This window comes from Mobula birostris, chromosome 29 (genome assembly GCF_030028105.1).
Source record: "Mobula birostris isolate sMobBir1 chromosome 29, sMobBir1.hap1, whole genome shotgun sequence".
NCBI lineage: Eukaryota > Metazoa > Chordata > Chondrichthyes > Myliobatiformes > Myliobatidae > Mobula > Mobula birostris.
In genome coordinates, this window is record NC_092398.1 from 10,822,039 (window position 1) to 10,834,374 (window position 12,336).

Here is a 12,336-nt window from a genome sequence, read left to right on the forward strand (position 1 = left end):
CCCAGATACAGTGAAAAGCTCATCTTGCCTACTGTTCATACAGACCAAATCATTACACAGTGCATTGAGTTAGAACAAAATAGAGTTTAAATGCCACAGAGAAACTCAACTACAGGCAAACAATAACGTTGAAGATCATTACAATGTAGATAGAGGTCAAGGGGCAGCAGAGCGGGAGATTGCGGAGTTGGAAATAGAAAAGGCATGTAATAAGAGCGATGTTTCGACAGTGATTGGGGATTTTCAATATGCAGGTAGATTGGGGAAAATCAGGTTGGTGCTGTGTCCCTCGAGAGGGAATTTGTAGATTACCTACAAGGTTGCTTTTTAGAGCCACTTGCTGTTGAGCCCACTAGGGGAAAGGCAGTTCTAGGTTGGGTGTTGTGTAATGAACCAGATTTGTTTTAAGGTAAAGGAACACTTGTAAGGTAGTGAGCATAATATGACAGAATTCACCCTGCAGTTGGAGAGGGAGAAGCTAAAGTCAGATGGATCAGTATTACAGTGAAGTAAAGGGAGTTACAGAGGCATTAGAGAGAAGTTGGCCAAAGTTGATTGGAAGGGGACACTAGCAGGGATGAGGGTAGAACAGCAATGGGTGGGGTTTCTGGGGGCAATTTGGAAGGTGCCTGATAGATACATCCCAAGGATGAAGAAGTATTCTAAAGGCAGGATGAGGCAACCATGGCTGACAAGACAAGTCAAAGAGAGCACAAAAGCAAAAGAGAGGGCATTATAGCAAAAATTGGTGGAAAGGTAGAGAATTGGGAAGCTTTTAAAAACCAGTAGAAGGCAACTAAAAATCCATAAGGACAGAAAAGATGAAATAGAATAGTAAGCCAGCCAATAATATGATAGTGGATACCAAAGGTTTTTTTTGGATATGCTGTATAAAGAGTAAAAGATTGGTGAGACTAGATATTGGACCAATGGTAAATGATGCTGGAGAGCTGGTAATAGGGAACAAGGAAATAGCGGACAAACATAATAATTATTTTACACCTGTCTTCACCGTGGAAGATACTAACGTTAGGCTAGAAATGTGAGAGTGTCGGGGCAGGAGTGAGTGTCATTGCTAGTACTAAGGAGAAGGTACTTGGGAAGCTGGAAGTTCCGAAGGTAGACAAGTGGTGTTAAACTGCAGAGTTCTGAAAGAGGTAGCTGAAGAAATTGTGGAGGCATTAGTAATAATATTTCCAGAATCAATAGAACCTGGAATGGTTCCAGAGGACTGGAAAATTGCAAATGTCACTCCACTTTTTAAGAAGCGAGGGAGGCAGAAGAAAGGAAATTTATAGGCCACTTTGGTGGTTGGAAAGATGTTGGAGTCCATTATGAAGGTTGCGATTTCGGGCTACGTGGAGGCGCATGGTAAACTAGGCCAAAGTCAGCATGGCTTCCTTAAGGGGAAATCTTGCCTGACAAATCTGTTGGAATTCCTTGAGGAAATAGCAGGGAGGATGGACAAAGAAGAGTCGGTGGATGTTGCTTACTTTGGTTTTCATAAGGCCGGAATGAGGCTGCTTAACAAGATAAGAGCCCATGGTATTACAGAAAAGGTACTAGTATAAATAGAAGATTGCCTGAATGGTAGGGGGCAAAGAATTGGAATAGAGGGGGTTTATTCTAGTTGGATGCCGGTGGCAAGTGTTGTTCTGCAAGGAGTGATATTGAATATGCTTCTTTTCATGTTATATGTCAATGATTTAGATAATGGAATTGATGGCTTTGTGGGAAGTCTGCAGGCGATACAAAGATAGGTGGTGGGGCCGGATATACTATGGATTTATCATCGAAGGGTATGTATACATTACGCACCCTTGAGATATGTCCCCTACAGGCAGTGACAAAACAAAGAAACATAAAAAAAATAAAAAAGACTCTCAGACACAATGTGCAGAGAGAGAGAGAGGAACAAACAAGTCATGCAAACAATAAATGTAAGTAAATGGCATTCTGAACTGAAGTCCACACAGAATCAATCCATGAGCCCTTAAGGCTGATTTATACTTCTGCGTCAACGCCACGCCTTAAGTACTGCGTCACCGCAAACCCTACGCAGAGCCGACGCGGATCCCTACGCCAGAGCCTGACGAGCACCTCTCCCAAAGTGTAGCTACGCGTCGCGGCAGCACAGAACACAACAACTGTGATTGGTCCGCTTGGTAGCATCTCATTTCATCCCACGCAGCAATAGCTTCCCATTGGGCGACTGAAGGGCAGGGAAGGAACTCTGGCTGCAATGCTTTCCATAAAGGTTTACAGACCTCCGAAATTACGGAGGACACATTTCGCTTTTATAAAAAAGACGCTCACTACTTGTTTACCCCGAGAAAGACTACCGTGACCACGAAGCCTTGCACGGGCAGGTGTGTGCGCATGCGTGACGTGCGCGAATTGCAGAGTGACGCAGACACACCAACGCACAAGTATAAATGCTCACAACGCACGTAAGTCACTTGTGTAGGCTACGGCGTCGGGTTAACGCAGAAGTATAAATGAGGCTTTAGCGCAGAGTAGCGAGCTGAACCAGCCCATCCCTTGCCTCAGGGCCCCAAAACTCTGACCTTTTCAATCTGTCCCAGCGTCTAAGTCGTTATCCAAACATCAGGTTCAGTTGCTCCGATGCACTCTGGGGCTTGGACCCCGTCGCCTCGATTCAACCTGTACCTGTCCTTTCGAGTTGGCCCGCCGCTTAAATCGATCGGACCTCGGGTCTTCCTCCCTCTCAGCAATGGGCCCTTGCTGCCTCACCTCTCTTCTGCCACATTGAATTGCCTCCAAGTCCAAAAAGGATGTCGCAGAGCGATGAGGGTAGGTGAGAAACAAATGTTGCCGTTACCGCTGACATCCACGTCCTATGACTCAGTCTTGCGAGACCATGGATCTGCGCCTGGAAAGTCTTCACTCTCCAGGGCGCAGGCCTGGGCAAGGTTGTATGGAAGACCAGCAGTTGCCCATGCTGCAAGTCTCCCCTCTCCACGACACCGATGTTGTCCAAGGGAAGGGTATTAGGACCCATACAGCTTGGCACCAGTGTCATCGCAGAGCAATGTGTGATTAAGTGCCTTGCTCAAGGATATAACACATTGCCTCGGCTGTGGCTCGAACTCATAACCTTCAGGTTGCTAGTCCAATGCCTTAACCCACTTGGCCACGTGCCCACTATATGACTCAGTACTTAAGAAAGAATCAGCGTAACAGCTCGGACTGCTACAGGTGACTCTCCACCTTTTCAATGAGGAATGAGAGCACCAACGTGCTCTGTGATGATCAGACCTTGATTCGTGTTTTTTAAAACGGTGCAACGCAAGAATCTGAGGTGCCCTCTCCTTAACTCCTCGTTTCCCCAGATTATCCGGTGATCAGCTTCAATGGACAGAAACGCATAACGTTCAGCACTATATCGTGGATGGGTGGAAGGAACCCATTCCTGGGGATTGCTTATCTTGTCTGCGGTAGCGCGTGCATTGTTGCCTCTGTGGTCATGCTGATAGTCTACATCAAGTTTCAGGGATAGCGTGAGTTCGTAGAGGACTAGTGATACGACATAACGTTCTGTTGTTGCGGGGTGATGTGTTTCGGAGGGTGCTCACTATAACTTAACTCTTAGGTTGACAGGGGAGCGGATTCTTTCATTCTGTGATATAATTAATACAGTTTAAAGTAAGTAATTACGTTTAAACACAGATCATATAATTTATACATTCATTTCAGATCTGTTTTCTTTTTGAGATATTAGATGATTTGGCAGTAAAAGTCTATTGTAAAGAATTATTCCACTTTCTTCAGTTCTTGCAGCTATTTGATAAGCTGTTGAAGTAAATTCATATTGATATTTCCCCCCCTAGTCCTTATTCTCAATACATTCATCAGGGTTTCCGTGACGATTTCTTAAGTGCACTTATTTCTAGCATCTGCAGTATCCTGTGTCCCCAATAATCAAAACCTTGTAGGTTATGGAATCAAAAATTAATTGACATCAGTTGGTATTTTCAGCAGAGAGTTCTAAATTTTGTTGAAGCATTTTGCAATTTAATTCCTGAAAGGACAGCTTCTTTTAAACTTAAAAATCAGTCTTGGGAGATTAGCTTTATTTGTCATTTTCATTTTTAAATCTTTTTTATTAATTATTATTGAAAATCAACAACAAAAAAAACATCAAGATAAGACAACATATCCATATGTAGAATAAGAGTTAAACTGAACAATATATCAATAATAATAAAAAAACAAAATGTTAAAGCTATTTTTTGGAAAAAAGAAAGAAAAAAGAACCCCTACTAACTAAAACAAAAAAAACCAATAACAAAAAAAAGACGGGAAAAAGAAACCCATTTGGAGCACAAACCCGGAGTTATAAGCCATACAAGCTTCCATAAAAAGAGACATCATTCCGCCAACCAAACCCGTATACCCAAGCATCAGAAAAGGACCATCTTAATTAACTCAAATCAAATGATAATAACGGGCAAAAGACCTCCATCTTTTCTCGAAGTCAAATCTAGGATCAAAAGTTCGACTTCTAATTTTTGCCAAACTAAGACATAACAACACCTGAGAGAACCATTGTATCAAAGTGGGAGCAGAGGCATCTTTCCATTTTAATAAAATAGTCCTTCTAGCCAATAATGTGACAAATGCAATTACGTGTTGGTCTGATATAGAAATACCATGAATATATTGGGGAATTATACCAAATAAAACTGTCAATTTATTAAGTTGTAAATTGATTTTTAAAGCTTTAGAAATTGTAGCTTTATTTGTCACATGTTCAAAGTACAAAGTACATTTACTATCAAAGTATCTATACTATATTACAAGCTTGAGATTCAACTTCTTACAGGCAGCCACAAAGCAGAGAAACCCAGAAGAACCCGTTTAAAAAAAAATAAGAGAGTCAAGCATCCAATGTTTGCAGGAAGCAAAAAAAGCAAATCGTGCAAACAGTAAAAGTAAACAAATGGCGCTCAGGACAGAAGTGAAGCTCGGAGCAGACCACAGCCTCAGTTTTACGCAGAGCTGAGTAAGTGCCATGGAGCAGCGAGCAGAACCAGCCCAACATTCGCCCCTTGGCTCGACGCCCTGCCTTTTCAATCTATCTGGCCCAGCATTTAAGTTCTCCAAACATCAACATGGGCCTGGACTGTACTACCGTGTTTTGGCTTGTACCTGACCTTTCCAAATCGGCCTGGCGCTTGGATCAATCAAACCTCGCTCTTGGTTTAGGCGGACGGGCCTCGAATCTGCCTCTGCTCTGTTCCGCTCACCCCGACTTTGACTTGAATATGCCTTGGACCTTGCCCCAACTTCACCTCAAACCCGCTTTAACCTCACCTTGACTTCACCTCGCAGTCACACGCTTCAGCCCTTGACTCAGCCTCACCTTTGCTCGCTTCTCCATTGTTTGCGGTGATCATTTGCCATGAATTTTACAAGTATTTAGTTGTATTCATTGTTTTGTTTGCCGCCAGTAAGTAGTCGCTAGGTTTCACTGGGACGATCTTAAACCAGAATGTACATCAAAATATAGTGAGATTGTAATTTTGCATCAAATCAAATCCGTGAAGATTGCCACACTTTTGGTGTCAACATAGCACGCCCACAACTCACTAACACTTAACTCTGTCTTTGGAATATGGGAGGAAACTGGAGCACTTGGAGGAACTCCACATGGTCACCGGTAGAACGTACAAACTCCTTGCAGACAGTGGCTGGGCTCAAATCCCATTCTTACAGCCGGAGCTGTATAGTATTGCACTAAGCACTAAGCTGCTGTGTTGGCCTGAACGTGCCAGCCTATGAATACAGAAGCAAATTATCAACCGCCCCTCATTCCAGCAAACCCTAGTTTGTGTAAAGCAACCCTTGGAGGCGAGGGTGGGGCTGGTTCTGCTCGCCGCTCTGTGATGTTTAATCCGCTCTTCGCCGCATTGGGGCTGTAGCCTGCTCCGGCTACTGTGGGCTTCGTGTCTGCAGGCTCTGTGACGTTAACTCCGCTACGTGCTGAACTGAGGCTGAGGCTGTGGCCTGCTCTGGTGGACTTTGTTCTAGATGCTATTTGCTTACTTTTATCGTTTGCACAATTTGTTTTTTTTCCCCTCACCTTACACATTGGGAGTTTATTGGTCTTTTTAAAAAATTGGTTCTTCTGGGTTTCTTGTTTTGTGGCTGCCTGTAAGGAGACAAATCTCAAGGCTGTATAATGTATGGGCACTTAGTTAATAAATGTACTTTGAACTTTGAGATGGGTGGCATTCAGGTAAATCTCCATCGCAGTTCCTCCAAGTGTAACCTATCCTTCCCATGGAAGACCTTTCGAAAAGACCTTGTAAGGCTTTTAGTGACCTGTGATAAATTCTAGAGAAGAATTGAAAACTTGTTAGGAACTAACATCAAGTTAAAAGTGCAGTGTTTAGGCACACACAAGCCAAGTTATCCCACCAGAGCAATTGGTAGAATAAATTATTATTAATTAAATCAATGATTGAGCTAAAGTGTTAAGAAATCTATGTGCTTCGTCCCTGGGAGCTGTACAGAACTTTTTTGTAGTCCTGAAAGAGCCATTTAATTTGAATGAAAACATAGGTTTAAACACTGGCATTCTGACAAGTTGTGCTAGTCAGAAAATTTGGAAACTCTTTGAATTATCTTTTATGACCATCAGTTAACATTTGTGGTTTCCTGGATATGTTAGTGTTTTCAACATTAGAAGAGTCTAGGACCAGAGGGCACAGCCTCAGACAAGGAACAAACAAAGGAATTGCTTCAGCTGAACGATGGTGAATCTGTGGTGTTTGTTACCACAGAGGGTAGTGGAGGCCAAGTCATTGGGTATATTTAAGGAGGTGCAGGTATAAGAAAAAGGGGTTGAAGTAAACTCAGCAGTGATTGAAACCTGATGGGCAGTGTTAGGGCATATGGCAAATATTTTCTTCACCAGCAACCAATCTGCAGCCATAAATGTGGATTGTAGATTGAATTTAAAACGAAGCTCTGAACGATAGTTTTTCTGGAGCTGCGCGCTGGAGCTGATTGCAAACTGGACCAATGCCGATTGACATTCATTCTGGGTGGCTGGAGTGTGGGTGCAAAGAAGGAGGTGTGTGAAAACTGTGTGTAACTCAAAGGAAGCATTGTAGATACATTGTAACTCTAGTATTGTCTTGTTACCTTTGATCTTTAGCATGTAAAAAGTCACGTAAAATTGGGTTGAACAGGCCTCTTTCTCTGAGAGTACCTCATTTTGTGGAATAAAACACATTTCCGTTCATTAGCTTCAGTGTCTCTCCGCTGGCTGTGTTCATATTGCAACAGGCTGAATGGCCAAATTCTACTCCTGCACAACCAAATTTTGGATCTGCTGTATTTTGATTTGAAAAAGTGCAACTGTTTGTGCTAATCCCAGTTTTCACACTACAGTATTATGATCTACATTCATCTGATTGCTGGGACCCTCACATCCAAGTGGAAGGCTTTGGTTTCCAGTTCCACCACAGCGCTTCGATCCAGAGTCTCAGGGTCCTACATCGTCAGTAGGTTAAATGGAGACTCTGCTCTCTTGGAGTGATGTAAAGATAATAGTATGGCTCCATTTCAAAGAAAAACAGGTGACGTTTTCGGAAGCAGAATTGGGTTTACTGTCACTGGCATATGTCATGAAATTTGTTGTGTTTGCAGTAGCAGTACCATGCAATACATAACAAGAAAAAAAACTAAATTACAGAGGGGAAGAAGCTATTACTGAAACATTGAGTGTGCACCTTCAGGCTCCTGTATCTCCTTCACCTCTTTCCTGATGGTAGCAATGAGAAGACGGCATGACCTGGGTGATGGGGGTCCTTAATGATGGACGCCACCTTTTTGAGGCATCGCTCCTTGAACATGCCCTGGATGCTGGGGAGATTGGTGCCCATGATGGAACTGACTAAGTTTACAACTCTCTGCAGCTTCTTTCGATCCTGTGCAGTTATGAACCACCCCGCCCCCCCGGCCCCCATACTGTAGGGTGATGCAGCCAGTTAGAATGCTTTCCATGCTACATCTGTAGAAATTTGCAAGTGTTTTTGATGGCATAGCAAATCTTCTCAAACTCTGAATGAAATATAGTTGCTGTCGTGCCTTCTTTGTAGCTGCATCGATATGCTGGGTCCAGGTTAGATCTCAGAGATATTGATACCCAGGAACTTTTGAAATTGCTCACTCTCTCCACTTCTGAACCCTCTATGAGAACTGGTGCATGTTCCCTCGTCTTACCCTTTCTGAAGTCCACAGTCAGCTTTTTGTTCTAAGTGATGTTGAGCGCACGGTTGTTGCTGCCACACCACTCAACCAGCTGATATAGCTTGCTACCGTATGCCCTCTCATTACCATTTGTAATTCTGCCAACAATGGTTGTAACATCAGCAAATTTATCGATCTAACATAATATTTATTGCCCAACAAACAATGCTAAAAGCAGTTTGAGGCCATTACCCCACTGAATTTTTTGATAGCTTGCTATACTCCAATAGGCTGCCGGGTTTCTTGCACAATGACAGAAGCTATACCTTCACTGTTCTTAAAGATCTGGGATAGCCTAAAGTTATACGCTTTAACTTTTTTCACTCTACACTTTAGTTTTCTTTTTGTTTCCTTACTGTTTTGTGTGTGTGTGTGTGTGTGTGTGTGTGTGTATACTCGCAAGCTGAACTATGGCAGTGGAAACTGAAAGGTATCACGCGATGAACTAAATAAACCTCATCTACCGTTCAAAGTAAAATTATTATGAAAGTACGTGAATGAGGCCCTCAGATGGTCAGGGTTGACCATGGATAACTGTCTGCATGACACGCAAGCCTGGGCGGTACGATATGGAGAGCAGGCTGTTGCCCGTGTAGCAGGCTCCCCCTCTCCACACAGCTGATAAATCCAAAGGAACGACAGAGACCCGATACACTTTCCAAAGGAACGACAGAGACCCGATACACTTTGGATCCGGTGGCATCGCGGGAGCTGCCAGTCAGCGTTGAACTCAACGCATGTCTGCCTCAGGGACACCAGCTCTGGGGGGGGGGGGGGGTTTATTCCCGAAGCCTTCCCTATGATTGAGTTTAGCCGCAAGGCAGCGGAGGTCCGAGATCAGAGTTTTCCTTCTCCTAGTTGAGCTGTCCAACCACGACGGACGAGCCCCACCTGCCCGAAGGTTTTAAGGCGCCAGTAACTCGCCTTTGCCCCTTCTCTTGTCAGTAGAGGCTGTTCCACCAGGCGTAGTGGCTGAACTACACGTGAAGGCCAGAAGTTGGGCTTGGTTGTCAGAGGCCATTTGAGGCACACACAATTGGGAGCATTTAATAGATCATGGAAGCTTGTCCCCATTACCACCCACCGCTATAACCACCTTAAGGAACCATGAAAGTGCATATATTACCATATATTACCTTGAGATTGATCGATCCAAGCCATCCCTGATCCTGGCACCCAGGAGGTAACATACCATCTGGGTGCCTCTATCACACCCACAGAATCTCTTCTCTGTTCCTCTGATTATGGAATCCCTTATCAACACTACATCCCCCTTCTCTGCTCTTCTCTGCTCTTCTGTGCCACAGTACCAGACCCGGTGCCAGAAACCCAGTCACTGTGGCTCCCCCGTTAGGTCATCCCCCTCAATAGTATCTAAAGTTATATCCTTATTATGTGTGGGCACGTGACCAAATGGTTAAGGCATTGGACTAGCTACCTGAAGGTCGTGAGTTCGAGCCCCAGCCGAGGGAACGTGTTGTGTCCTTGAGCAAGGCACCTAATCACACATTGCTCTGCCACGACACTGGTGCCAAGCTGTATGGGTCCTAATGCCCTTCCCTTGGACAACATCGGTGGCATGGGGAGGGGAGACTTGCAGCATGGGCAACTGCTGGTCTTCCATACAACCTTGCCCAGGCCTGCGCCCTGGAGAGTGAAGACTTTCCAGGCGCAGATCCATGGTCTTGCAAGATTAACGGATGCCTTATCCTTATTACTGAGGGGGAATGGCCACTGCCCTTCTCCTCCTGACAGTCACCCGTCTCCTGCAGTCTCTGGGTGACTACCTCCCTGCAGTTCCTGGCTATCACCTCATCATTCTCCCGTACGAGCAGGTGGTCACTGAGCTGCAGCTCCAGTTCCTTAACCCACTCTCTCAGGAGCTGGAACTCAGTGCCCCTGGTGCAGATGTGTTCATCTGGGAGACTGGAGATCTCCCAGACTTCCCCATATCCCACACACAGTACAAAACACTGCCCTGGAGTCTTTCTCACTAAACTACTATACCCTAACAGATGAGGGATGAACAAATAAGAATAGAATGAGAGTAACTGACAAGATACTTTACCCCGCCCAAGGTTGATCTCGCCCAAGCCTGATGGGCCGAAGCCACTCTAAACACTGGCATGCTCACCACACTAGCCACTCATAGAACGGCCCCTCTGTTTGGACCCGAGTTACCAGTATTGGCCCTTTCGAATGAATCCCTCTTGCTGATTGGTTGCTCAATTTAGAGAGAGCTGCCGCAAGGCTCTGCCGTTAAAACCTCAGTCACCATCCTGATTGAAAACGAGCTCTTTCTACGCACTCCCCGATGTCGATTGTCCAACTCAGAGAAAACTGCCGCAAAGCACTGCTTATTAAACCTTGACCCAAAAATTTCTGACACCTCTCTCCCCTATCTCAATTTGTCTCCACCTCTGGAGACGAACTGTCTACCAGCATCTTCTATAAACCTACGGAATCTCATGGCTATCTTGACTGCACCTTCTCCCACCCCATCTCCTATAACATGCTATTTCCTTTTCCCAGTTCCTTCAACTCCACATCTGTTCCCAGGATCAGTCTTTCCAAAGCATCAAAGATGTCCTCCTTCAAGGAACAGGGTTTCCTTTCCTCCACCATTGAGGCTGCTCTCACCCGCATCTCCTCCATTTGAGAGATATCCATGCACACCCCATTTTCCTGTCGCCTTTTCAGGGATACAGCAACCCTTGCCCTCACCTGCCACCCCATGAGGCTCTGCATCATGCAACACATCATTCTCCATAACCTCCGTCACCTTCAACAGGATTCCCAGCACCAAACACATCATCACCTCCACCCCCACTCTCTGTTTTCTGCATGGATCACTCTGTCCACGATTCCCTTGTCCATTCGCCCCCTCCCCACTAATCTCCCTCCCGGCACCTACCCCTGCCAGTGACAGAAATCCCACACCTGCTCATTCACCTTCTCCCTGTTTGAGGCCCTGAATAGAATAGAGCCTCAAACAGACTTTCCACAACACTTCACCTGCGAATCTCTTGGGGCTGTCTAATGTATCCAGTGCTCCCGATGTAGCCTGCTCAACATTGATGAGAGCTGGATTGGGGGACCACTTTGTTGAGGACCTCTGCTCAATTTCCCAGTGGTCGACCATTTTCATTCCTATCCCCATATCCTGTTCTGATATATCAGCCCAAGGCCTTCTCCTTTTCCAAGATAAGGCAATCCTCAGGGTGGAAGAGCCACACCTTTTATTCCAGCCGGGTAGCCTCCAACCTGATGGTAAAAACATCAGTTTATCTTCCAGTAATTTTGTTCTCTCCCCTTCCCTCTTCTATTCCCCACTCTGGCCTCTTACCTCCTCTCCTCACCTGCCTATCACCTCCCCCTAATGCCCCTCTTCCTTCCCTTTCTCCCACTGTCCATGCTCCTCTCCTATCTGATTCCTTCCTCTCCAGCCCTTTTCCTTTCCCAACCACCTGGCTTCACCCGTCACCTTTTAGTCATTTCCCTTCCCCTTTCCCCACCTTATTCAGCCATCGTCCCCCTTCCTTCCCAGTCCTGAAGAAGGGTCTTGGCCTGAAATGTTTAACCTTCAGTTTAGAAGGTCGAGGGGTCAAGTCCCACTCAAGGTCAAAAATGGGCATCCGTTAGTCTCGTGAGACCATGGGTTTGCGCCTTGGAAGGTTTCCAGGCCATAGGCCTGGGCAAGGTTGTATGGAAGACCGGCGGTTGCCCATCCTGCAAGTCTCCCCTCTCCACGACACCAGTGTTGTCCAAGGGAAGGGCACTAGGGCCGATACAGCTTGGCACCAGAGTCGTCGCAGAGCAATATGTGATTAAGTGCCTTGCTCAAGGACACAAATCTTGCTGATATTCTAGGAGGATAGGGAAATGTTTCCTCTTTCTGCTGACAGTCAAGTGCACTGCTATTCCATCTCTCGCACCTTTTTAAAATCGTGTTGTGTTGTACATAATTACTGAGACCTTGGGACAGATATCTTTTTCAGGTGTCCCTGACCATTCATTTAAGGCCCTATTGGGATATGCAAGTGGTTCAAACCC

At 45.3% G+C, this 12,336-nt stretch overlaps 1 protein-coding gene across 1 annotated transcript in view; it reads left to right on the forward strand.

The window, feature by feature from the left end:
- The window catches only part of tmem30b (transmembrane protein 30B), a 45,976-nt gene extending 38,709 nt beyond the window's left edge, over positions 1-7,267 (forward strand). Inside the window, exon 7 of the mRNA XM_072246788.1 lies at positions 3,354-7,267. Within this exon, the coding sequence (XP_072102889.1) occupies positions 3,354-3,520 (167 nt within the window). The 3' untranslated portion in view covers positions 3,521-7,267. The remainder of the gene's footprint in view (positions 1-3,353) is intronic.
- Positions 7,268-12,336: the final 5,069 nt, after the last annotated feature.